At 44.9% G+C, this 27,744-nt stretch overlaps 1 protein-coding gene across 11 annotated transcripts in view; it reads right to left on the bottom strand.

The window, feature by feature from the left end:
- Positions 1-27,744, bottom strand: part of SPTBN1 (spectrin beta, non-erythrocytic 1) — a 114,401-nt gene that overhangs the window by 75,286 nt on the left and 11,371 nt on the right. For 8 of the 11 annotated variants that reach the window (XM_077781999.2, XM_021537672.3, XM_021537674.3 and 5 more), the window contains exon 2: positions 4,536-4,735. In XM_077781999.2, coding sequence (XP_077638125.1) covers positions 4,536-4,683 — 148 coding nt within the window. In that variant the 5' untranslated portion in view covers positions 4,684-4,735. Of the gene's footprint in view, positions 1-4,535; positions 4,736-5,702; positions 5,889-5,966; positions 6,085-9,011; positions 9,114-27,744 lie in introns of those variants that run through there. The other 3 variants (XM_085575731.1, XM_085575734.1, XM_085575732.1) reach the window with 3 other exon arrangements.

The following is a 27,744-nucleotide window of genomic DNA, read 5'->3' as shown; positions in this document are numbered from 1 at the left end:
GACATTGTTCCAGAAGTAAAATCCAGAAGGAAAGCATAGGGTGAGAAAAGCATAGGGTGGAAAAGCTTTTGTTGAAATAATTCCATCAACCTTTATCTGAGTAAAACTCATGCTCATCTGGGTATGCATGCATTAGGCCTGTAGTTCTAAACAAACCCATGGGCTGATATCCAGCTCTTCCACACCAGTGCAGAGCAGATTTCACTGCTCTAAGTCATATATTTCTGTTTAGTCTCAAGTGAATCCTTCACATGCACTTTCAAGTTGATTTATTAATGTCACTATAATGCTGAGCTCTTCTTTTCTTTCACTTGCTGCCATTAAAATTAGTGACTGATTTTTAAGTCCTGGATAGCTCAGGTACAGGATACTTAGGAAACACCTTACAAGAGCTTATTCTCAGTATGCTCTTTCAAAGCCAAGAACAAATCCAAAGTTTATTCTCTTGAGCTTTAAATCATTGCACTTTGCCCTTTTTTATTGGTTTGAGACTTGAAACTTCATTCTGTATGCTCAGAGTGAAACAGAAATTTCACTATGAGAGAGGTGCTCAACAGCAGGGCCAGGCAGGTGTGTGATACCTGGAGAGTACTAGAAGCAGAATCTTCCTTTTCATTTCTTTGAGGGGTTGTTCTACTGACTTTTTGCACTGCAGCTGTGGGGTGAATGGCTCAAATATCAGGGCCACAATGGGCTAATTAGCCCCGCATAAGGTACCCAGAACTTTCTTACTGGAAGTTTTCTCTAATTTTTTTAACCTTATGAAATAGCTATTCCACTATATTAAAAAGAGAAACTTTTCAATAGTGTAACTTCAGGAACAATTTCAATGCCTTTTCCCCTCTTACTGCTGGGAGAATTTAAGTGAGTGGCATGAATGACAAGACTATTATGGGCAACTAAGGAGAGCTGCACAACAAATGCAGCCTCCCAATTGCCCTGTAAGACTCACGAACACCACACACCACGTCGTGCAACACCAGTGAGTGCCCCAACCTACGCACAGGCACTTGGATGAAGCTGGAAAATGAATGCACTCCTGCCCATACTAGGAAGTCCTCTCATTTAATACACTTTGAAACTGGTTTTAATTCATGGGCCAGAGAGCTGAGTTGCAAACCTTCTGGTCACTTGTATGAACCCAGAGGATAAAAGGGCAAAATATAAATGAGCAGAAAAGCGAGTAACTGTAGCCAAGTTTAATATTGAATTAGCTAACTGAAGGAATGGAAAGGTGACAACTCTCATGCTACCGAAATCAGCACCTGAGCTGGCAAGCATGGAACACCTGAACCTCACAGCCCAAAGGCTGAATATGAAAAATTCTGCTGAGCAACTGAACTGTTTCTTAAGATTTTTTGCAAGAGTTTCATGCACCAAGGAGCTGCACAACAAATCCTGTTAGCTAATGGTCCTAGATAGATGAAATCCAACCCTTGAGGATTTGTGAATGAAGAATCTTGCACAAACATGATATCTTTTTGGTTCCTACAGAGCAGGTAGAATTACCTGGTCTTCCAGCAAGACCTTCTAAAGAACTACGGAGAACAAGGACAGGTGAAAGATGATTTCCTACAGTGGGATACCTTACTTGGTGAAGAAAGGATCAGTTACCTTCTTCTCATATCAGTTGCAGAGTGAATTAGCTCAACATGAATGGCAACCAATCTGGTTGCATATCCCTCCAAATCTGGATTCTGATTGAAAGTTGAGTTCCCAGATGATTTCCTAGTTTTAAACCAAAACAACCCTTTGCATTCTGGTTTTCATGGTACACAGACTGCTTTAATGACATCAGTTATCAGCTGCTGTACTAACAACACTGTTTTTCTCCTATTATTATATCATACTTGCTTTACCTGAGCTTTCCTTCAGGACATTGTTCCAATCACAGATTATTCTGACCACCACCTCCTGCCTTTGCTGTTTAAATATTTCAACATCCTGATCGAATTTTGGGGCCATCAGGATTCTTCCTACAGTAGAGTATCAGACTCTGGCTACAAACCTCACTTATAATTTCCTCACTCTTTACCTTACTTTACCTTAAAGGAACAGTAAAGTAGAATGAACATGAGATGGAAGCTCCACCAGAGACGCACTTCACAGCTTGTGGAAGAGTGTGGAAAGAGTGTGGAAAGAGTGTGCCTGCACCCACAGAGAACACAGAGCTATCAGTCAGGCAGTGTAACATGCCCACAGCTCTTCTACTTTGGAATACAGCTGCTTGCATCTTGGTGATGAAATTCAAGGAACTAGTGCCTGGTGTGTTAATTTGGAACATTTCATATTAGGACAAGGGGTTAATGATGCATGAGCATTTCATAGACTGCAAGATGTTGATAGTCTTCTCTTATATCTTGTCACTGACCCACTGCAAGGGGACAGCCACAGGCACTCTTGAGATACAACCCACCCATGACCTCTGGAGTGGGAAATGTTATTATCAGAAGGATGCCCAGTCTTGGAGATGTGGGGAGGTGCTCATGCCCACAAAGAGCCAGCACTCACCCAAGTCAAGCTGAAGTGCTGTTCAGTAAATCCAGACCCCAAAGGTGGCACACAACTGCTCCAGAGAGCAGGGAAGTTCACACAGAGGAAAGTGATGGTGCAACAGTCAGTCAAATGCAGGGGTTGCAGAGCTCAGAAGGACCTCCTGACATCCCTCAGCTGACTGTGTGTGCACTAGGCTTTCACCCAGTGGTCATTGTGCCCAGTCCTATGACATGCAGCTGAATCAGAGAACACCTTTCCAGAAAGGGCCTGTCTCCACTGAAAGAGGACAATGACAGAGATTATTGCCAGCCCAGCTCCAGGCTGCATTGTTAAAGACCTACCAGTGTCCTTCTAGGGAGATGTAAGGGGAAGATTACCCATCAGACAGCATATCTGAAAACATACGTTGAACAGTGCCAGGAGTACCATAGCTCAGCCTTTAACTATACCTTGGATTTGAAATACAAACCTCTTCTCACTCCTCTCTCCCTGCACCATGATTAAGCTTTCAAGCAGTGCTGCAGCAATACAGGATGCTAAGCCAAGTTTTGGCAGCACACAGCATTCTCAGCACCAAGCATAGAGAATTACAAGTATGGAAATGTATCAAATTAAAATAACTATGAGTAATGCTTATTCAGAAGAAAAATAAATACACCATACTGTGGGGGAAATGTTTAAATATCTGAATCGAATCTTCAGCAAAATTATTTGCTTTGACATGGGTATGTGTTTTAGGCTAGCTAAATAATTCAGGTACTTTCCTTACATTACTTCTCCTTGAAATAAGAGTTTCAAGTTTATTATTCATTACTCAGGTGGGGAGCTCTGCTTGCTATAAGAGTAAGTAGAACAAGCAGCTGCAGTAAGGTGAGATCTGGGACCCAAACATGTCTCATGGGCTTTATACTAAAAGCATTTCCCACCCAAGGAATAGGATACAACCTATAACCATTAACGTGGCAGGATTAAATCACAGTTTCTTCCTCAAACAAGAGTAAACTATTAAAATAAAGCAACCCAAGCTGAGGTTAATTTTGTCTATCACCACAGGTACCATCAAGCTCCTTCTGACCCCATTCAGCACAGCCCTGCCCAGGGAAGGCATTTTCTCTATCATTCCAAATGCACACTGTGATGGGAACTGCTGAAATTAAAAGCAGCAAAATTTAACACGTCCCCTCCCTGTGAGCAGTTCCATTAAGTCAATAGCATTATTTTCCCCAGGAAGAGTTATGTGATCTGTTCTCTGCCCACCTGCATGAACTACTTCATTTCCCTGTTGCTGATCTCCACACCTGATCCCAGCCTGTGCCTGACACGTAAAGGTGTTTGGCATCTGATGCATCTCCATGGCTGGAGTGGAGAGCAGAAAGGGCATGCTGCACTCTGGACCCAGCCCCATTGGAATCACAAATGGAAAAGGCGATACCCTTGTCTCAGTGCAGCTGATTTGATAAACCTGTCTCAACACCTTATAAAGTGTCAGGTTTAAAACCATTCTTGGAGCTCAGATTTCACCAGCAGAAAGCTCAGCATAGTTTTGAGCTATTTTCCGTGCCTATCCCACAATGACAAGACATTTTGTTCAGAGGTCAGAAATGTGGGCATGCTACCATAAAAGTCAGGAAATCATTTACAGAATGCATAAAAATTGCTTTGCAGGGCAGTGACTCAGAGCTGAGAGGACATGACATAATATCTTTGCTCTATAAAAAATATCGTTAATGTATAGCCTTTAATACGCAATAATCAAATGCAACCTTGTTTCAAATGAGAAAAGATCCAATCCAGTTTCATTTCTCTGCTGATGACAGTGGAATTCAGCAGAAGACAGCAAGCATTTCAGAAAGAATGTATAGTCCCATCATTCATTACTGCATGACAACTACCTCCACCTACCACATTCCTCTTTCCAGGACTAGTGAGATGTTTTGCACACTTCCAGATGTGTTGTTGAAGATGTGCTTTGAGGTGTCTTGAAGAAGAGCTTTGTTACACATCTTTATTTTTTTCCTAAATCCGAGGTCAGTGCTTACCAGCCAGGGCCTTGATCCGGGAGCGCTCAAACAGCCGAGCAGAACTGTTCTCATTGTCCCAGTCATCGACATCCCAGCGGTTGTTGACATCACTGTACTGCTGTTGGATTTCAATGTTGTCGTAATCTGTCGCTACCGTTGTCGTCATCCTGAGTCTTCTCCTTATCCTCTCCTCACCATCAGATTCTTCCTAAAACCCTCTGTCAAAGAAGAACACAGAAAAATAATCATCTAGATGGTGCACATATACTAGAAGAAAGTTCGTAAAGGTCAAGCTAAGGAGCCTTGGTTTCAAAAATCAGTGACTTTTACTTGAACAGGAGACATCTCCTTCAGAGAACAAAGATTCTCAAAAAACAACGTGCTTTACCAAAGCCAGAAGCTTTGCTGCATACACACATCCAGGATTGTCATGTTCGGCTCCATAAAGCAGAACATGGATGGAATAGAGCAGCAAAACACTTCCACAACTGTCATTTTCAAAAGCAGACCATTGGCTTTAGAGATCTGTGAGTGTTGGCTAAAGCATATGGAGCTGTGGATAACTCAGCTAAGAAAATCCTCAAGCACAAAGATGACCTCCATACCTTTACAAAATGGTGCAAATAACTGATGGGGGAAAAAATACAAATTCTCAAAAAGCTGCATAAGCATTTGACAAGCAGGAGCCTTTTAACATGTGTCTGAAGAAATATTTCTGTCTCCACATGCAAATACCGACTTTGTGACTGGTTCTGGCAATTTATTTATGAACTAATCTAGATAAAACCAACTAAATGATGCATTACTTTGAACTCTCCACAGGAACAACATGGCACCCACCAACGCAACCCTCGGGGTGAGGTTCTCCTCTTTCAGAGTTTGCATATGCTGTTTGCATACTTATTCCGTTTTCTGATTAGGATTTCCATGTATTTATCAGTACTAGATATAAGAGAGGCAGACACCTCTGGAGGAGGAGGGAGGTTACGCACAGCTGTGAGCCCAGTGGGAGCAGTGCTGAGAATCCCTTTCACCCTTCAGTGCTCAGCAAGACCCTGAGGAGCACAGGCTGCTCCTCAGGCACACAGAAACACACAGAAAGAAACACCTTTGCAAAACGCAATCATTACCAGAAACGCGGTTAAAATACACGGGCAAGGGGGAGCCAGGGGACCGCCCTTTTACCTGGGCGAGACGCTCGTTCCCCTCACGGCGCCCCGCCCGGGGCTTCTCTTGTCCTTTTTCTCTTTTATCTCACTTTCTTATTTTAAAATAACATTTAAAGAAAAATTAAAAAAAAAATAAAATCAGCCACACAGCCGCCCTCCCTGGCAGCCCGGAGCGCAGGGCGGGGCCGCAGCCGCCCCTCACGGCCCCCCCGCCCGCCGCGCTGGCGCCACCTGCCGGCCCGGCCCCTCCCGGCACCCGCATGTCGCGACATCAATCCACCTCAGCGCGACAGACGCCGCGGCTGCCGCGGCTCCCCAGCGGCGTTAATTCCCCGTCGGGCCTGGGACGTCGGAGCCGGCGGCTGGCCCCCGTCCCCAGCCCACGGCAGGTCCGTCCCGTGCTTCCGCGCGGACGAATCGCAGCGCCTGGCGCAGGCACGGGAACGGAGCCGCGCTGGGCCGGCTGTTACATAAGGAGCTGTTCCCGAAGGCTGAGCGCCAGTGCTCAACCTTCACGAAAGGTGGGAAGGAATCGCTTTATTATGGGAAGCTGCCAACAGAGCGAGGGAACGCAAGGACAGCTGGCTCTGGGGAAGGTCGCGGAGACGATGCTCCCTCAGCGCATCCCGCAGGAGCTGGGGATGGATCAGCCGCTCCGGCCGGAGCCTCCTGCCGCTCGGAACAAACAAAGCATGGAGCAAAGAAGGCGGGGGGGGAGGAGAAGGATTAAATCCCACCAGCCGCGTTTCTGCACAGCACTCAACAGCTGATCCTCACTGAGCATCAGGCCTAGACAAAAACCTCCCATTGATCCCTGTACACAGGCTGCAATCAGGGTTAATTCCAATTAAATCCACGGAGCAGCCAGGGTATAAAAAACAAGTGGGAACAGGCTGGTTTGACAGCATTGTTTTCCATCTTTTCTACTTTCACCAGTGCTCAAGTAAGAGAAGATGTGCCACTGGAAAAGCTGCAGCTCTAACCATAAAAATCAGTGAACCCAAAATTGGGATGTTGTGACATGTAATTTAATATAGATGGAACAAGCCATGGGATTTAATTTATTTATGTGTCGCTGCTGTTTAGAAATACATGCAACCTGATCCAGAATAAACTGTAACTTGTGCTTTATCACTTCTCGCATACTGAGCATCACACAAGCAAAATCTATCCCAGATAAAGCTAAACTGAGCATGAAATGGCCTGTTATCTCACACCTATAGGGCTAGAAAACCTGCATCCTTGTTCTGATTCTAATAAAAGCAGCGCCTCGCTCCCTGACATCAGGCTCCCTTTTCTGGGATGCAGCTCCCCTCCACAGGGATAGTGGAGCAGGATAAATCTGCAGGGATAAAAATAAGCACCTTGCAGCAAAGCAAGGTGAGGAGAGCACAATGGAATACTAATTCCAGAGACAGACCCAGCTACAGAGTCCTGCTGCAGCTCTGATCCAGCACAACCCACTGGTGCCCCTGGGAACAGGGAGGGAAGATAAACACGAGTCCTGGCAGAAACCTGCAGGCTCCTGCAGGGATGGAGGTCCAGGAGGTGGGACAAGCTACAGCAGCACATCTTGTCTCTATGTTAAGGGTGTCCTGATCTGACATGAACAACACCAGCAACTGCTCAGGGAGTAACAGGAAAAGAGTTCAGAATTTTCCTGGAGCCCTTAATGCAGCCAAGTTCACTGTTAATGACCTTGAATGTTATCCACCTGTGAAATCAGCCCTGCAATTGAAGGACCATGCTGAAAACCCTCTGGGTGTGTGTGCAGCACACACATACGTGTAACACACATATAGTTACAGGTTTCGTTTAAGCCTCTGCATTAAGCACTCACCAGCATCCACAGACAGATCACCACAGAGCACAGGGACAGAGGGAAGCCCATTTTCCAGCAGAAACAACCTTTGTCACTTAAACATCCTGGCCTGGCTTTGAGCTGAGAAACCCATCTAATAAAGAAATGACATTTTCCGCAGAGCCAGAATTCAGCTGCCAACATCCCAAGCAGCATCCTGCAAGCCAACTCACTCTCAGAAGTGGATAAACACACTGGGAACAAGGCATTTCAGAAATGGAAGGTCACCATTCCTCTGCTATTCACAATTCAGACTCACTCTAGGATGACATATAGCTCTTAAAACCAGAGAAAGCAGGCACTGGGGTTTCTCAGTTAATCCACATCCTCTTAAATTCATCTGCCAGTACTGCTGCACTTGGCTTCAAGACATTAGCAGGCAATTCCAGGGATAAGGATGCACAGGGGTGAACTAATAAATAGCATGGAACTGCTCCAGGCCCTGAATCCACAGGCCCACCACGATGGTTCAAGAAAAATCTGTAAATTCCTGAACTTCTTCCCCATTGATAAAATATAATAAATAAATAAATCTGTTGCCTTCTGCCATGGGTACCATGCTAGACAACCTCATGAGACAAAAGAAATCAAACCATTTAGTTTCAAAGCATTCCTTAAAACCTACTGCATAATCTGAGCGGGGGGGAGGGGAGGGGGGTTGGCATTGTCTTCAAAAAGAATAAATGGTTTGAAGAAAAAAATCAGCTACCAGGAAGAGCATTTTCTCAGACAGGCCATATCCAGGGGTCAGACCTTTTGTGTTTACTTTCATAAATAGACCAGATTCTGCTCTGTTTCTCAGATAATAGAAATCAAACAGTTTTATTCAGCCCATCTGAAGAATGAATTAATTTTTAAAAAATTCATTGGCTACTCTTAAATGCAATAATGTAATTCACTAAACAGCTATGACTATAATCCCTGAAATTCTGCCATAACCACACATCTGGAATTACTTCCTAATAGTTACATTTATCTTTAAAGCAAACATTGTTTTTTCAAGAATTACTATTCTTCCAGGAAACATGCTAAGTTGTAGTGAGATTCATGTAACTCTAACTAAAGACCATCAAGAAGTTTTTATGGTGCTGCTAATGATGAAAAATAGTTTGAACAGCAATCCCCAAATGGTCTCATGACCTATGTAAATACTGTTCCCTGGCTAACACATAGCTCAATCTATTGCAGCTTTCCTGGCATTAAAGGTAAATTGTAAATTCATCTCTAACTCCCACTGATTGTGTGACAGGATTGAAAAGGGGACACAGACACTCCCATCTCCTGGTCACCCCAGAGCACATAGTTCTGGTGACAAGCATGGATACAACCACTGTGACAATGAGAATGGTGTCCTCATCCCACAGATCAGATATGTACCTCAGAGAAACCAAAATCACACACTGCCTCCTTTCTGGTAGCCCTCTGAAACCAAGGCTGGACAAGCACAGAAAGCCATTCCATGACCCTCTTTGCAGGATACTTTCCCTCCCAGTTGGTCCTTCTCCCCTGCTGATGCCTCAGACCATCTCACCAGTCCAGCTCTTCACTTTAGCACAATGATTATTACTAAAAAGAGAGAAAATTAGAGAAAATGTAACCAAACTGAATTTATTCTGAGCAACATTCAGCTCCCTCCTAACAGCAGCACAATAGACATTTAATATTTTTTTAAATGCCATTTTAAGTCAATATTTAAACTGGAGAATGGAAGTTCCTCTGAACTGTCAGGGTCCACCCACATCTTGTCACTCTCAACAGGGTGAGATTCTCACACTAAGCTTCCACATGGGGAAAGTGGCTTGATCAGAGTCAATAGGGGCACCCTGGGAGAGGCTCAGGGCTGGATGACAAATGAACATACATATCAAACATCCCCACAGGTCAAACTCTGCAAGTATTTACAAAACACTGTGTAGAAACTCAAGAGTTGTACAGAACCCTTGGGTTGAGAAACTCAAGCTGTAAGCATAAAGCTTAAAAAGACTGGAAAATGCATGTCCCAATTTCAGCCTGAAGCCCAAGGAGGTGTTTCCAGGCTCTCTCCCTGCTCAGCCCCTGTGTTGCTGAACTGCAGCACATTTCCAGGGACAGGAGTGCCCCTGTCCTGACAGGGCAGACAGGGCAGCACACTCACTTATGTTCTGGCTTTTTGTTTCAGCTGCTGAATCAATCCCAAAATAATAAAGGCAGTAACTCAGCAAGGCTGTAACTCCCTTGACCTCCAATATACCCTCTCCCCTCTCCCAGTCCCATCTTTCCTTCCACAAACAGAACCATACTGTTTCTGCATTTTCCGGCCCAAGAGTGCTTCATGTCTCTGTCTTTGCTTCCCTTCACCACTTTGTGGTTATGACTCCTCTGGCTGTCCATGCTCCAGGACATCGAGCCCAAAGCACCCTGAAAAGTCCAGCAAAGGGGGAACAGGCTGTGCTACCAAATGCCACAATCAGCCTGTGGGGCACATCAGGAACGCACAAACGAGGCAAGACCGAACCTTCTTTATTCCCAAGAATATTCTTTCCCAGGCTGGAAAAGCATGCACAGGTCACTAAAATCAGGCAGCCCGTCCTTCATGAGGGAGGTCTGCTTTAACCCATCACTCCAAAGACCAGGCAGTTAAGAGTGGATTCCAGGATCTTGTTTTCCTTCTGAGGCCCCCAGGATATCATGCTCTAGCTGAGAGATGGGTACATAATTAAATAAGCACTGAAAAAATTTCAGAAAGTGTTTGTGCTGCTCCCTGAAAACAGACACAGCCTCACTGAACTGGAGCCCCCAGTGCTGTCAGCAGGGGTGATCAGGGCACTCCCAGCACCACACAGGACAAGGATTCCAACAACCAAGGGCACCAAGGGCACAGAGAAACTCAAAATGACTCAAAATAGGCTATTTAAAAACATAAATCTCTATTTCAAACCTTTCAGTTCCAGCACAGATCATTAATAAACCTTCTGGTCTGATACTCTCTACACTTATAGCAATGAAGTTTCACCCAGTTTTTCATACATCACCCAGAAGATCTGGACTCCAACATTCTTGGAGACTCCAAAATAATTTAATTGATATATGTGGTCCAAATTTGCCTTCTGTAATCTAAGTAGCTCCATCCAGCTGAGGATACAACCCAAGATGTGCCAACATTATTTGAAGAGCCTTCTTAAAATACCAAGAAGGTAGAAGGAGGCTTCATATGGATTTCATCCAAGGTCAGACACAAAACAGTAGTTGTGGGGTGAGATTCTCTAGGCTCTGTATTTCTCTGTGGAACATCCTAGAATAGATATTTCTTCTGAGACATCCTCTAAAGAAGGCCATGCCCCACCACCAACTACATACAAACCATGAACAGACTAACCCAGCAAAAATCTGGGCATTTTAGGTAGAAAGTGGCTGGTTTTGGAAAGAAGTTAATAAAGGGGAGTAGAACTGAAGCAGAACTGAACTGAGCACACACAACACTTCAGGGTGGAGAAGGCACTGAATTCCTTCTGGGGCAGCCCTCCCTTTTCCCCTCATCAGTTAAAGAATGTAAATCACATTTTGTCAAGCTGCTGAGGGGAGGATCTGTCTCAGCCATGAGCAGCTCCTAGGGAGTAGCATTCCTGCATCCCTACTGAAAAGGAAAGTCCACTGGGATCCAGAAGGGCCTTGAGTGACACTTAGAGTAGGAACATTGACAAGGACTGTGAGATTAAAACTCCACATACTGGGCCCAGCTCAAAGAATGCTCAAAGATCTAAACTCCTTACTTAGTTTTTAAGTAAAACACAGAGTACTCGACCTCTTTCATCATGTGTTTGTGGTTTTCCCTAAACAAGGATTGCTGGGCAAGGTAGCATTAAAGCAGTAAGAGCTTGGTTCAATTCCAATAAGGACATCATGAGATAGTCCATAGCTGCTCCAGTGAGATTCATGAATTAAATATAGCTTCATTCCAACTCACAAACCACCTTTGTATCCAACACAGGCAAATGAAATGTAACTCAGGAGCCAGAAAATCTTATGAACCTTCAGCCTGGGCATTTTCTAAACCCACCATCCAGTTTTCTGCTTCTAAGTAAGTCAGTAAAGAAATTCCCATAGATTTAAATTCATGCAGCTCTTGGTCATGTGCTTTTAAAAAACACTTGTATCGTCCTCTTAGTCTTTCCTGTGTCAGTGAAAGACAGACCTGAAATTATTAAGATATCCGGGAATGTTCCACCATGCATACAGCTTAGCTGGAAAAAAACTGGGGGACCAGCTCAGCACAGCAGTTTCTCTCTCCATCTCCATTCCTGCATTACTTATAACTTCTACATTACAATTATTAGACTTGCCACCCATTTTCAGAAAGAGCTGCATTTTTGAGTAGGGTAACCAATCCAGAAGGTGCCTTTTCCAAAGCCTAGGCCAAGGAAGGATGGAAGAAAATTAAAGAATTCATGAGTTTTAACTGAATCTGCTCTTCAGATTTTGCAGACTTGTTCTGGTGCAAACGCAGCTGGTCACTTTGAAAAGTAAGGAATGAGCAGCAAACCAGGGATTATGTTCTGCTCGGGACTGGAATAGAATCCTGAATGTTGTGAGGTCTTTACAAGACAGCCACTATGTGCTGGTGCACCTGTGTGCTCTGATCTGTAGGGTCAGCAGCTGGCATGCCACTCTTTTTCTGGGGAATATGACTGCCAGCAGGCCAAGAGCCCTTCAGCTCTTACAGCCCATGCACTTATTTTACTATGAATTCTTAGACAGGAAATTTTGACTACAGAATTACCTGAACTTTTTGATAAATAAAAGAAAGTAATAGCAAAAACATTCTGATGGTGGTAAATTAAATATAAAGTGATTAAAAATATGAGTAGGATTAACAGTATATTGTCTGTATACACCACAAAGGGTGTTCTGGGTTGAACCCAAATTAAACCCACAAGAGGAAATTAACTGGAGCTGGAATCAAAAAGGCTCCAGGTCAGCTGAATCCCTTCTAGAAGTACAGGAAGGACTTTTCTGATGTAGGCTCTCACTGAAGATGACCTTTACTCTGATCCATCCCTCAGCTTTAGCACGACTCAGCCATGTCACAGCTACCACAAAGGAGACCAGGACCTTGTTTCACCAAACCACCTTGTAAAGTGGCTTACTGTTTCACCCTTCGCCATCCTGATCACAGAGCAAGGCAAAGATCCACTTCCAAACACCTCCATCCACCATTTGTGGATGGACTGGTGGATGACAACAGGGACAACTTGTCTGGCAGGAAGGAAAACTGATGTATCTCACTACTTATGAACACATTTCCAAAGAAACTACCCAAAAAATTCATTCCACAGCCACTGAGCATTTAAAGGACAATATTTAGTATCACCCTGTTCTAGAAGCTATCTGTGGGCTGACCTTCACCAAAAGAATGTGAAAATACAGGGCAATTGTCCACAGTGGTATTTACCTTTTTCTTCAGCGGAACAAAACAAAAAGGTCTTTTTTAATATTTTTCAAGTGCCCATGCAGACCAGAGTTCCAATAAAAACCAGGTGGCCTCGAAAAGGAGTTCCTCATTTTCTGGTCTTCACTCTCTCGTGACCCAGCTCACAAGAAGCTGAGCTCTGAGCTTTGGGAACCCGCTGTGTGTCAGGGAAGGACTGCAAGCAGAGACACTCCCGCTGCCTCTGGCCTGCCAGACACTCGGCTCTCCTTTGGATGAGGGCACTGCTGTCCCCACAGGAAAAGCTTCACATCTTGACCCTGGCCATGACCCTCTCTTGGCAGGAAGTCCCAGGCAAACTGAATGCCCTCAGTGACATCACTGTTTACTTGGGCAGCAAACTGGCAGTGCCAGGTGGCACCCGGCTGAGGGGCATCATGGACACAGCACTTTAGTTTGCAAGCTACAAGGAAACTTTCCTCAGGAAAAAATGGACAACTCAAGACATCACTGGGTCATTCAAGAAATGCTGTGACTGCCTCTGTGTGACCACACAATTCATCAATATTGGTTTACATCTGTTGTATTAATTCAAATGAAGAGCTACAGCCAAATTTGGAGGGGGTGGGAAAGGGACTGGAGGCCCATGGCTCAGGGACTGGAGTTTCTGCCCCACTTCCTGCTCCTCGTGAGGCCGTGTCACACAGAAATGATGGCCCTGGATTACTTTTAGAAGGAGGGCACCCCTGAGCCTGCCCTTGCTACAGAGCTGACTCCAGGCACTGACACACTTCCATCTGGAGCACACTCCCGCTCCTGCAGTCCGTCTCTGGAGCCGAGATGCAATAGTCTGACCTCCTTACAGGAGGAGGGCTGCCAAGCAAACAGGCCTGGCTTACCAGCCAGCCAACTGCTGTCTCCCCTGCCCTTTTATTTTCCCTCTCCACTTCCACACCCACTCTTCCAAAAGGTCCCAGCCTAATCAAAGGGCGTTCAACCTGTGGATGAGTGGGAGTGAGCCAGAGGTTCTGCCCATCTTCCCGGCATCCCTGTGAGCTCCCGTTTCCTTCCCACAGGGAGGAGGCTGCGACGCCCACCTGAGTCATGCAGCTGTGCTGAGCCGAGGCATGGCCAGAACAAGATGCAGCCGTGGGAGGCTGAACACACTCACGGCTTAGCAATCCTGGAGTGTCCCTGAGGGAGAGGGCACAAAACCAGGGAGTAATGTCAAGCTACCCTGATCTACGCCTCGTCAAACCTCCTCCGTGTTGGAGTGTTTTATGTAAGGGCAGGGAAAGGCTCCATCACTCCCAGCCAAAGAGGAGAAATTGAGGACAGGATGTCCACAGGCACCTCCTCCCTACTTGGAGCTGCTGGTCGGTCGGGGGAGGCTGCCTAGGGACAACTTCCAGGGAGGAAGAAAAGAGACTGAGCTGCTTTGGCTCTGCCCCCAAACCGCAGAGCAGCAGTGGAAACCGAGCCCAGGGAGACGCCCAGGGAGAAAAGGATGTTTTGTTGTGGAGGCTTTTGTTCTGGACTCGGTTTATTATCGATACTTCACAGCCAGGCAGGCAGAGCAGGGAAGCAATTTAAAGGGCCAGCCTAGAGTAAATAACCTGCTACGCATGGGCAGGTTTGGAATCAGCAAACAAACTGAAACAGAGATTTTTGGAGTTCACTTAAGTTAACAAAATGAATTAAGCATTTATGTTCTAGCTTGTAGAGCTATGTGTTGAATTTTAACCTTTTACCTAAGAAACCTCTGCCATGGTACAAAAAGACATAAGAAAATGCAAATTTCTGAAGCTTCTTGCATGAAGAAGAATACCAGAAAGGACCAAAGATACAAAGAACCCAGATAAAGTGACTCCTCTGTCTCCCAGCTTATCAAGACTGACAGAGGTACTCATATAAGCACCAAAAGACAAAAGCGCATGCACAAAGGAGAAAAGTTCAAAAGTTCAACCATGAGGAGGACCACGATCTTCAGCTTCAGACACCACTGAGAGACCCCTGCAGGACCACCACGGCAAACTACGTGTGCCCAGAAGGGCGTGGACCTATTTAGCATGGGAGGCGAGGACAGGCAGGGCCAGGGGTTGAATATGCATAGAAAAATTGTGTAATGTAATGCATATGGAACACCTTTGGGAATAAAGGTTTGGGTCAGACTAAAGCTCAGTGCACAAGTCTTGAAGAGCGATCTCACTTGTGCTGGGTGCTGACAATACATACCCACTTCATAACTACCCCAAGTTGTGGAGTTTATTTATTTATTTCACTTACGGCTTCAAAGCAAACAAGAAAAAAACAAATTCTGGGTGCAGGACTGGGGAAGGATTTGCTGACACCCTTCATAAGGCAACAGAGCTGAAGCAACAGCTGATTTCAGCAGTTCCAGCACCAAACCAGGAAGGAGCAGTGCCAAGTCCAGACATGCAGAGACTCTCATTAAGAGGAGACACAAGACAGCACTAATTACCCCACAGCAATGCCGAGATGATCCACCTGCTCCCACACAGGTACCAAAGATTCTCAAGACCTCCCTCGCTGAGTGAGCTCTGCTATAGACAGAGATGCTCAATCAGCTCCTGAGATCTGGACAAAGAGCTGGCTTAGCAAAGAAGAATTTAAAAAATAACTCGGATTTGGACAGTGTGGTGGTCCCAGAGGAGGCACATGAAAGCCTGTTCCAGAATAAGCACTTCCTTCAGATGCTGGAGCCCAAGCTACAGCCAGAATCATGCACTGTCTCTTGCACTGGATTGTGTTTAAGGTACTATATGGATTCTAACTGTTCTCTCTTGAATGAAAATAAACCCAGAATAACCAAGAGTGGGACAAATTTTGCTTTGGGGAGATGAAGACAGTATTTGATTGTGGGTAAGGGAATGCCAGCATTTCTCTGGATTTGAGCTGGTTGGAAAATGACCTGAGAAATGGAGCAGTTTGATACTCAACACCCACATGAAAACAGAGGTGTTAAGAATTGTCCTGCAAATCAGCACAGCCTGCAGCAGCAGCCAATGCACATGCACATCTTTGGCTAGGCTAAACCTGAAACATGACTGAAGGCAGTCTGGAAAGGGATATCTCCCCAGGAAGAGGGAAATGTCAGATGTCACCCGAGTAAATCACCAAGTCAGATAGTGTAAGGCCCAATTCTATCAGGCCAGTAAAATTCCTGGTTCAAGTAACCAAGCACAACTTGAGTCACTGCTTCCCAAAGAGCAGGAAATGTGTCTTATCCTCCCCAAGGGGACACACAACACACATAATCCACTTCTTGGCAGGGGAATCAAGAGCACCACATCCAAACTGGTTTCCCCTAAACTAAATGTTTAATGGGTTAGTGGGCACTGACCAGAGGAAAACAACAGGTAAAACTAAGCAGGCTGCCTGCATTTGCCCACATGGAAGTTTTAAATGGACACCAGCTGTTCATTCCTTTCTACATTCTTCACATTTTTTTTGCCAACTCCCAACAAGACTAACAGAAATCTTTCCCCTCCAACTTTCATCTGATGCATAGATAAAATAGTCAGGCAAGAAAAAGAAATCTATCTCATTATTGCCTTCATTTAAATGCATGCCTGTAGGTCTTCAGTGCATCCCTGCCCTATGAGATGGGTTAAAGAGCCTTAATGCCATCTAAATTAAGTCAATTTGTTATTCAGAACATTTGTGAGCAAACAATTTGCATCCTGGAGGAGAAGGCGCATGGGCCAGAATGTAAAACCATGGGAAATAAGATGACAGATGGGAAGAAAAATCCCTAAAAAAAGCTGTCTTAAATAACTTGGGGTCAGTATTTTGGTTCTTTGATGTTTCCACTATGGTTGAATCTTCTTTTTTTTTTTTTTTACTAAATATTTTAGTGCACATCCTTGTGTGCTGATTCATGTGAGATAAGAGATATGTATCATTTTATATATGATAGAGTGAAGACTCTTTCCAGGTTTTCCATGTCAGTTTGCTAATCCTTGGAGTGTTGTCATGTCCACCATCCCCAGATGTTACTCCCAGTGAGTCCAGCAAGTCGAGTCAAGATACAAACCCTGGCCAGCCCTGAGCCCTCTAGCTTGGACCTTGGCTACACAGCAAGCCAAAAGCCTTTACCAGGAGCCAGGGCCAGGAGAAAGGCTCCTCATTTCCCTGGGGCCACGAGAGGAGCTCAGATGTTATTCACAGTTCTGGATTCCCTAAGTAAAACAGGCAAATAAACACACCAATGACATTGGCTCCTCCAAAGCACCCAACTATTGTTCTTGGCACTTGGATCCAAACAGGTTCTGGCCACATCTAAATACAGGACCTGCCCTGCACACCCCAGGAAGGGGAATGGGTCCAAAGGGTCCAAAGGCTTTAGGGTCGTTTGCATTGACTTGCCAGGGAAATTGTACCAAGCACTGTCACAACAAGGGCTCCAACCCAGCTCCTGGAACAGGAGGAACCAGTAGAAAACACTGGAGCTGTATGATCACTCCAGGTTCACAGCCCAAAACCTGCCCACAGACCCCACCGTGGCAGCACCAAAGAAGAACCTGCATAAGGCAGTGATATGTAAAATATCTGATTCTTGTTTCATTCTGATCTGAGATTCTTGTCTGAGAAATGGATCCACAGCTGGCACAGCCCCAGCCCAACAGCTGCATTGCTTTTCTACCTCCACAAACACTCGGAAAGTTCGCCAAAGCCCTGTTTGTGCTGGCAGACAGCCAGAACTTTATTATTATGTACTATTAGTTCATAGTGAGAAATGTGCACTACAGGGGAAAAAAAAAAGCCCTGAGAAGGTCAGTAATTGGGCACAGATGTTGAAGATTGATGGAGCTGTCCCCATTGGACAGGATCTTACAGATTGTTTGTATCACCTGTTTGCTTTTGGAGTTTTTAATAAGATAACTATGTGTGCTATCCTGGAAGAATATTCCAGAATTCCTCCTTTAAAAAACAATAACTTTTGATCTCCACTTGTCTCCTCTCAGTAACAATCTCTCCTTAGAGTTCCATAAATGCCACTTGATATTCATTTCATATTTAAATGTGATCTTGGCTGTTGTTTTCCTTACCCAGCAACTTTCAAATGCAATCAGGCAATTTCATTCTTACTTCATGGCCCGGGAAATAAACCTCACACATCATGCCAAGTCCCCAGCAGTTAGAATCCATCATTAAGTCTCTCAGTATTCAAAATACCTAATAATCTTCACCTTTTTTCCTATTTTCTGGCCAACAACATCTGCTCAGCATTTCTGGGGACTGCTGCTTGCCCAGTGTACAGACCTCACTCAGCTTAAGCTGCCTGCAAAAGTATCTCAGTTCCTATCCAGATTTCTGAACCTTGGCCCATTAAATTAATTCTGCAAAATATTTGAAATGTGCAAAACTCTGCAGCTGACAGCAAACACCACAAAAGTGAAAACACAAGGAAGTCACCTGCATTTTTCATAACTGACCTGTAATGGTTTTGCCATTTCAAATTACATCAGGAATTCTTTCTTTCCACCAGCACAAAATGGCAAAACAAAGTGAATTTCACTCAGAAATTGTTTTTCCAAGCATTTACAAAGGAGGATAAATCCCCCAGAAAGGTTGTATGTCTCCAAACTAGCATGTGGGACCACTGAGTTTCTGCTCTGACACCCATCAAGAAGCACCCAGGCTCCCTCTCTCCTTGCCCAAGGCACACCTCAATTTGGCTGGAAGACCTGACATTGCCCTTCACCTTCGCACGAGTCACAGCTGCTGATAAATTCTTCCTGAAAAATTATTTCATCCTTCCCGACAAAGTGGTTTACACAGCACAGATCCTATAAAGGTCAGGACCTTGTTACAGATTTAGACACTCAGTTCCCACTCAAAAAACAGTCAACCTGGCAAATTTGGAGGGTTGGAAACAAATCTATGGAGGTTATGTTTTTCCCACACCTCTAAAATCGACCTTATCAGTCATAATTGTACTTTACATTCCCTGCATTCAGGGCTTTCAATGGAAAGCCTCCACCTTCCCCTGAATTACATAACAGTAAGGCCTGGAATTATCTTGGGTTATGGAAATACATGAAGTAATTCCCATACAGGAAGAAAGAGACATGCTTCACTTGCCTTGATCACTTGCCTTGGATCCTGAACAGATTGGGCCTTATGTCAATGTTATCTTATTTCATGTATCTAAATGATTCTTTAATTTAATAAGCATTAAAACATTACCTAGGGAGAATAAGTACAGCAGGGGTGATACGGTTATGAAGGAATGCTTGCAAACAAGTGGTAGAACCTTCTTTAGCTTTTACTTTTTAAAAGCTCAGATTCTCACAAATTTCAGATTTACACCTGCAGAATTACAGTAAAAAAACCCAACTCAACAAAACCCAGAACAGCCCTGGAGCCATTTAGAAAGTGCTAATCCTGATCATTTTCCACCTAATGACTGTTTACTACACAGCCCTTTTAAATGTTTGGCAGCTGTCCAGATCTTCCTGCTTTGCCTTTCTCCCACATGTCCTTCCTGACAGCCATCTTGGGCAAGGAGAAACCTCCGGAGGAGAAAGCTCTCCACAACCTCTTCAGCCTCTAAAAGCTCCGCTCCCCAGGGGAAATCCTCAGCCTTCTTTCACTTTCAAGGCAAAACCGAATTCTCCAAGCTTTCAAAGCCTAACCAAATGAGAGCATGGAGCAGAAAAATTAAAACCAACCAGAAAACTTAGATTATTTTTTTTTTTTTTCAAGGATTTCAAAACCAACACTGGTTTTAAATGAAGTGGGACCAGTTCTGTAATTCTCTGACCCCTACCAGGAACGGACTTGAGCAGACCCACCCTATCACTTGTTTCAAATGCCATTCACTGTCACTTGGCATTCCAAGCTGGAACAATTACTTGTGGTCAGATGCTCTCCCTGCTCCCGACCAGCTGTGCTTTGATCTCCACATAGCTCCCATGAATCTGGAGGAAGCCCAGCTCCCCTCCTTACCAAAAATGCAGCGTAACAGTTCCTTGGGGAAAGTGCAGCTCCCAGACTTCACACATGCCTGGGATGGGACCAGATGTCTCCTGGAGCCCTGACCACCATCCTCTCTGTGGCTTCCACCCACATGCCAGACTCCAGAAGCCCCGGTGAAGGTGAGGAATGAGATGAAAAAGCACAATGACTGAAAAGATCAGGTCAGCTCTGCATCCCTTTTTGATGGAAATTGGGATAAAACAGGACCTCAGCACACAGATTTGAGTGAGGACCGTGGCTGCTCCAGGAATAAAGCAAAAGCATAACCAATCCAATGAGATACAATTAATATTTTACATTAAATCAGTCCAGCCTATATTCAAATTAGGCCACCAGTAATTAAAGCACCCTTATTTGGAATGGTAAACCCAGAGAATGCCTGGATCAGAGCATTTCTCTGCTCTGAGAATATATTAATGGGAGTGTCTGGAAATGCATGATGCACTCGTAAGAGGCTTTAATATAAACCTCAGGATTACACTATGCCATGTGGATATTATACTCTCCGTGAAAAGCCAGGCACTGGCAGCAAGAGGTTAAAGCAGACCTTTGGGCATGGCTTTGCCCTTTCTCTTCCAGAGGATCCCACTGTTGGTTCCTACTCCTGCACCACATGCAGCTGAACAGAAGCACTGAAGGTGGGATTTTAAATAAAACATCTCTATTAGTGATGCCATCAATGCCAACACAACACATAAGGGGAAGCCTCCTAACTTCACCAGGGGCAGCAAAATCAGCCCACGTGATTTCTAGAATGATCTGCTTGGTTGACTCCATCTTAACACTCACCGCACTCCAACTCAGCCATTTTAATTCCTGAATGGCTGGAGTTTGCTTTCCCTTCACATGGCACTGCACAGCAGGCTCAGCTGTCTGGAGACCAGGGCTCTCTCCCTGTAAAGCACATGCAAGTGAAGGATGGAGACAAAAAAAAAAAAACAAACAAACCTGAGTGAGGCTAAGGGGAGATGGTGAGCAGCAGAGCGAGGTAATGTGATTGAATAAGTAAAAATGCAGAATTTTTAGATTGTTCTTGTTCCAAAAAGGCATCTCAGGAAAAGCTCCATGCTCTGGTTCACTCTAGAGGGTAATGATGAATGCAGGCTGTGTCTGTGTTGCTTTAATAGCAGACCCAAAGAGAAATCTCCCATTCCCAAGCCAGAGGAGTGGGCTGGCACCCACTGGAGCCTGGTGTGCAGACACTCAGAGGCAGGGCAGGAGCAGCAGAGTTGAGCCTTTTCCATCAGAGCCTGGGAACCACATGGACGCACAAGTCCTGCTCAGTCCAAGCATCCCTGCTGCAGACTCACCTGCCCTGGAGCCCGTCTGGGATCTCTGGACCCTGCAAATGTCCCTTCATCTGTGTGTGTGGAGGTAGAAGGCATCCTCTGTGCAGAAGAGGGATTAAAACCCAAATCACCAGAACCTGAGCCATACATCCATGCCCACAGCCCCCAGCTCCGCTCCAAAAAGAACTTCCTTCTCTCCAACAGCAGCTCCCAGCACAGCAAGCTCTGTAATCCACAAGGACACAGGACACTGCAGCAGCTTTGGAAATATATCAAAAGAAAAGGTTACCTGCAAATCCTAGAGTTTATTTTTGCCCCACTGCAAGTGCTGTTCCTTGCACTCCCCCAGCACTTCCAACTAATAGAGACTGGCACAACAGAGCAGAAAGGAAACCCAAGTCCTTTTCAACATTCCTTTCTGACATCCCACCATCCTAATGCAAGTTCCAGGCAAACAGAGCCTTCCCAGAGTAGCAGAGAACAAACAGAAAACAAGCTCTGGGCAATAGATCAACATACAGGATCCACTTCAGTGCTTATCCACCTTTAAGTGCCTAAAGGATGATCCCTTCCCTCAGCTCTTCCACAGGAATTGCTGGAAAGGTGCTGGAGCTGTAAAATCCTTCTGGTCAAGCATGACAAAAAGATATTTGTGCTGACTACCACATACTTGTTTACAAAATACATTACAAAAACTAGCACCAAACATGTTTGCTACCTGAGCTAGAAACATGAAAAGTATTCCCCTGACCAGAAATTTTAATTTCATGTACCCAGAACAGCCTGTGGAAGAAAAGACCCAAACAATCCATATTTGACACAGATAAATTAGACAGATGGTACAGTGTGGTATAAAGGGGATTTGTGCTTGCTTGACATTGCCATGGCTGAATTACTTATTAATTGCAGATGCAGAAGAGTTGTACTGGGTATTTTACAAAGATTTAATGCCTATTAAAACTTCATATCATTCAAAGTTACCATAGGTTCTGTACAACAACAAAGGGGTTGTTTGGCAGCTCAGTTCTGCTGCACACCCTCGGTATAAGCAGCAAAATTATCAGTGCTATGCTATTACAGAAGCTTTGAGCTACCTGTGAATTTAGGGAAAATAGCTGAAAGATGAATAAAAACCCTGATTTAAAATAAAACCTCTGAATTCTTGAAGGCTGCTGAAAATCTCAAACATCACAAGGAAGGTACCTTCCTCTGTATTCCTCTGCTCCCTTCCCCAGTGGCTGCTATTGGATTTTTCCAGGATCCTGGTGAAGCACAAGATTTAAATAAGTTGTTGTAGGGAATACAGGGAGGTGAAATTCAAAACTGGGGACCATTAATGCCAGGAATCCACACATATGGCAGGAACAGCAACACTGAACGTTGATTTTAACCAAGCCATTTCCCCTAGAGCTTCTTATCCTTCATGATTAGCATTTCTGGCACCAACTGACACCACCCCAGCCCCATCCAGAATTGGAATTCCACAGTCTGGAGCACACTAAGACTGGGTGGGTTTGTTGTCCTGAGAGCTGTAGCACAGCAAGGCACCTCTCCAAGCTGGCCAAACCCAGAACAAAGCAGGGTGTGGGTTCCAGGCAGGAGGGGGATCTGGAGAGCAGGATATTACAGAGAGCCTCAGACATTCTGTGCAGAGCAAGGGCTGCCAGCTCCCACCTCCCCTCCGAGACAGACCCAGCCAGGCATCGGGGCTGGCATTTCACAGGACAAAAATGACTCCTTACTCACAGCCTCCTCCCAGGCCAAAGCAGGCATCCGTGACCTCATCTCCCACTGGCACAAGGGGAGGGTCTGGGCTCCTGGGTGGAAGTGTCAGTCAGGAGTAACTCAACCACAGACAAATTATCAGCTAAAATAGAACAGCCACTCTCAACTGTCCAACAGGAGAGTTGGTTGTGCAGGGGACAGACTGTGGGTTTGGGGAAATGCATACTCACATTTTCACTTTACCTCTCTCATGTTAGACCTTTCCCTACTGATTTGTGACTCTGAGTGAACACAAACAACACGTTAATTAGCCACTTCTATTGTGGGGTACAAATTTAGCCTCACCAATCACTCCTTTTAGCAACAAAACTGGCAGAAAATATCAAAAGCAACATTTTACCCAAAGTAATTACTTCGGTAACTCTATAAGGTTTCATTTGGGACAAAACAGCATTGAGATCCCAACTCAGAGCAAATTACTTACCTGCAGCAAAATGCTGGAAGTTTCATTTTCACAGGTGTTGGACATTAACAACTCCCATCAAAATTAATTTGGTCTCCAATGCTCCAAGCCTGAGGCAAAACTCTGATCTCCCTCTTTTCATTATCCCAAACAGTCAACCTACAGCAGCTGTGTCTCTAGCAGGGATTTTGGGATTCCTCACCCTGCCCAAGCTTTGGGAAAGCTCTCAAGGTCAGACAAGGGAAAACAGAGTCATCATCTGCTCTGCAAGTCCAGGAAATACTCACAAAAATTTCAACCAAGGAAAAAAATCACATCCATCTGTACATTTATTTCAGTGCAAGTGAAACAGGAAAGTGGACAGCCACAAAACATCCTGGGAGGAGTCCTAGGAGCAGCAGGTGGTCACAGGGCTATGCAGGAATTCTCTAGCCCCAGAATGCTGCTATAGGGCTTTGTCTGGCCTTTATTTTTCCTCATTTAAGGCTTTTCCCCCAGATCACTGGGCATGTAAGCCCACATACTACTCTCAGGAAGGCTCTCCCAGTCTGTGTCTGGGGAATTCTGGTCCCTACCTCAGCCCTCACTGCTTTACTCTGACAAATGAAGAGATGGACAAATTTGCCTCCAGGTATCCATGCCAAGATGAGGAGAAAAGAGGTTCTGAATCAGCAAAATTAGAGCCATGTTTGAAGCTGTGCAGGAACTACAGCTTGGACTTGTCTGCTCCTCGGGCAGATTTTCTTTCATCAAGACTAGCACAGCTCCCTCTCCTTCCTCCTACTTGGACCTGCTACTAAATTAATCAAAGATGCTCTATGAGCAGGTTGAGGACAAGGGATCTCCAATTCAGCCCTGCTGAGAACAGCCTGAATAAGTTATTCATAAGTCTGAATAACTTACTTTTCTTTCCCTTCCAAAAATGCTGAATACTCAGCATTCTTCTTGACATAACTTTCAATTTTGCTCACCTTTCCAAAGCTGGTGTGGATTTTGTAAATTTAAAATGAGCACTGAAGCCAAGGCCCCTTAAGATATTCCAGATACTTTTACTTTCATAGCCTCCAGAAGTTATCTGAGAAAACCCAAGAGCTGGCTGCAGCAAGCTGGGCACAGGCTGACAGGTTCATGAGTACACTGTGATTTGAAAATGAAAATAAGTGAATAAAACTGAAGAAGACAAAAGATGTGGGGATGCCAGACAGAAAGGTGAAGGTGATACCTGACAGGAAGCATCAGGATCACTGCCACCAGCAGGCAGTGCCATCACAGCCATGGAAATGCACAACCCAGAGCAGATACTGCTCACCCATCTTCCCCATCCATAACTCAAATGTAACAGAGTACAATAAAAATTAACTTATTTGGGAGGCCTGGTAACCTCTGGTATCTCCTGTGACTGTGCTCTGCTCAGGAAACAATGCCAGCATGTAGAATTTAATCCCTCCAGGGTGTTACTGAATTAAAATAATGCACTTAACTGCTCACCCAAGCACCAGTATGGTGTGAGACGTGCGTCAGCATCTCTGTATGTAAAGTGGTTAATGGGACTCAGGTAAAGACACTGGGGGACCCTGGTGGCCTGCAGGGCAGCTCCCTGCACAACACACATGGACATTTCACCACGTCAGCATGGCCTTCCAAAGACAAACCGCTCAGTTCTTCCTGGATTGCTAAAGCAAGAGGAACTAAAACTCATTTCTGTGCAGACCTGAGCTAAGAAAGCTGCCTTTGGTGTTACAACAGGCACAAGTGCCACACCTGAGGGACCTGATACAAATTGAAGCTCAGGGATCCTGGCTCCAGTTACAGCAACAGTTGACCTGGACAAAGGAAAAATCACTGGTTAATTGAGAGATCCTGACCAGCAGCCAAAGGCTGCTGCAAACCAGGTGTGTGACCAGCCATGCCATGCCATGCCCTTTCCACAGCATGCTTTTTTTCCTGGTTGTTTCATCTTTGACTGAAATCTGTGCCCTTTTGGGTTTCCAAGATTTGGGCTTTGTGACTAGAACAGGGTGACGGGGTGCCAGGAGAGGTAGGAGAACACACAGGGACCTTCCCTTTCTTGGAGCACCTTCTAAAGGAGGGAAGAGCTCCAAAGACAGCTGCCAGGGCATGGAGGGGGGGTGTTAGGGCACTGAAGTGCTGTGATCCCAAAGTGATTCCAGACACAGCGACGACATGGAGATTTATCAAGCTCTTCCCTCACTGCCAGCCTTCTGGCAGCACATGTCCCCACAGCTAAAACGGTATTCCTGCTGGGGGAAATCCAAGACAAGCCTGTTAGGCTACAGATAATACTATCAGAGACAAAAAGCATTCTGGTTTTGCCTTGTGGGATCCACCTCCTCCAGGATTCTCTCTCAAGAAGACTCTATATGTGATGGATGATCATCAGAGGGGTTTCCAGCTGAACACAGCTGGTTGAACCCAACTTAAACTGATAAATGTTAGTGCTGGTTTCCTCCCTAGAGAAAGGAAAAAAATATATCCTTTCCCTTGAAACTTCTAAGGCAAAGAGAGCAGTCCTGCCACCACACACCTGGACCACAGGATTATATGGTCAAATTATATTTTCCTTCACCTTTATTTTTGGCTAAACAGTGTTTCCTGAAAGCCTTCCTGGGCTTCATTCCATAAAAAAAGATGGGCATCATTTGGTTCCCTCCTTGCCTCATAATATTGTTAAGATGACTATCAAGCCACATGATAAATCCATTTTTTCCCCATTAAATCTATAATGGTCATTTCTGTTTGCTTGTCCTTTATTTCACCCTAGAGGAAATTGTCTTTTCCAATATGTCTTTTGTTGATGGCAAATGGAAGGAAATTATTTTGCTGAAATGGTATTTTATTATTAAATTTTGCATTAGTTAATGCACAAGAGCATTGGAAGGGGGAGGAAAAAAAAACACCTGCCTTTCAATTTGTGCATTCTTGAAGCGTGTAGGCTGAGGATATCAGCACTTGGAGCACACATCCCAACTTGCCAAGCCCTTGATCTTCCCACTGAGTTCAATCTTCAGGATGCTTCCACCCTTGTAAGTGGCCTCCCAAAGGCAATTAGTGGCTTGCTGCAATTTGCAGTGCTCCTGCCACAGGCATGGAGCCCACAGGCTGTACCCACAGCCCTGGGAGAGAGGCAGGTCAGCCTCACACCCTCTGCCAGCTGCTCCCAAAACCCCTGTCTGGCAGCCATCGGGATCAGAGCCTTGTTCTGATGAAACACTCTCAATGTAGCTTTCTACTTAAATCCTGATTTTTCCTCTCTCTTTGCTTCCACTCTTATCTTCTTCATTTAATTTTGGCCACTCCTCACTTTCTTTGATCCACTTCCTGCTAGTTTCTCTCTCCCACCCACTTGTCCTCTGTGTTCAACAACAATAGCAAATGAGGGGTGAAGAAACAGAGGCGAAGAAGCCTCAGCTCAACTCCCACATAGCTCCAGCCTTGGGACTGAGCCTTTGACTCGTTCAATATTTGACTCCTCAGCTGAGAGTAAGGAAAGGATTTCTCTCTTCACAGCTATTTTAAACCCTGCAGAGAAGGCTTAATATTTGAATGTCAGAATTGTAATAGCATTTGCAAGAGGAATGGCCTATTTTTAGCAAAGCACTGGCTTTATGGATGCCTCACAATCACAGCACTGTAATAGGGAGAGGTAACCAAAGAGGAGGCTGTGACACAGCTCTGTGTAAAGGCTTGTGCTTCCCATGCCATTTTGAGTTCTGCATGGAAACAGAGCTGGCAACACTTGCCATAGTCTCCAGCAGAAACCACCATACACAAAGCACAAAATTCTTAATTACGAAAGCTTTCCAACATCCAGCTGCTAAACCCAGCCAGGTGTCACAGCTATGACCAGAGCTGGGAGGTTGGTGCACATACACACACACAACATCCTTTCTTCCCCATCCCTTAGCAGCCCTTGAAATCAAAAGCCTTTTAAAAAACCTACATCCCAAACTCTCAGCTAAAATTAACCATAGGCTTGTATAAAAATTCCTTCAATTGCATTTCTTCTGGCCTTTGCCGGGTTTTTGTTTGCTGCAGCACTCAAATTACAAAGCCTCCTCCCCCTTGTTGACACCACAAGACAGCCCCTGGCCTTCCTTCTAAACACAGCAACTCAGGAACAAGCCCACAAATTTGGGTTGTTTGGATTCACCCACCAAAAAATGCAACTTTTAAACAACACACTTGCAAACACAATGCTAATTCCATTCCAAACCATTCCATCCAGCCCCATGGAGGATCCCCTAGTTCCCATAGCTACCACCTGCCAACATCAGGAACAGGTAGAACAAA

The sequence above is a fragment of the Lonchura striata genome, chromosome 3 (assembly GCF_050655825.1).
Source record: "Lonchura striata isolate lonStrDom1 chromosome 3, ASM5065582v1, whole genome shotgun sequence".
Taxonomy (NCBI): domain Eukaryota; kingdom Metazoa; phylum Chordata; class Aves; order Passeriformes; family Estrildidae; genus Lonchura; species Lonchura striata.
The sequence above is the reverse complement of the archived record's forward strand: the minus strand, read 5'-3'. Positions and strand labels throughout refer to the sequence as shown.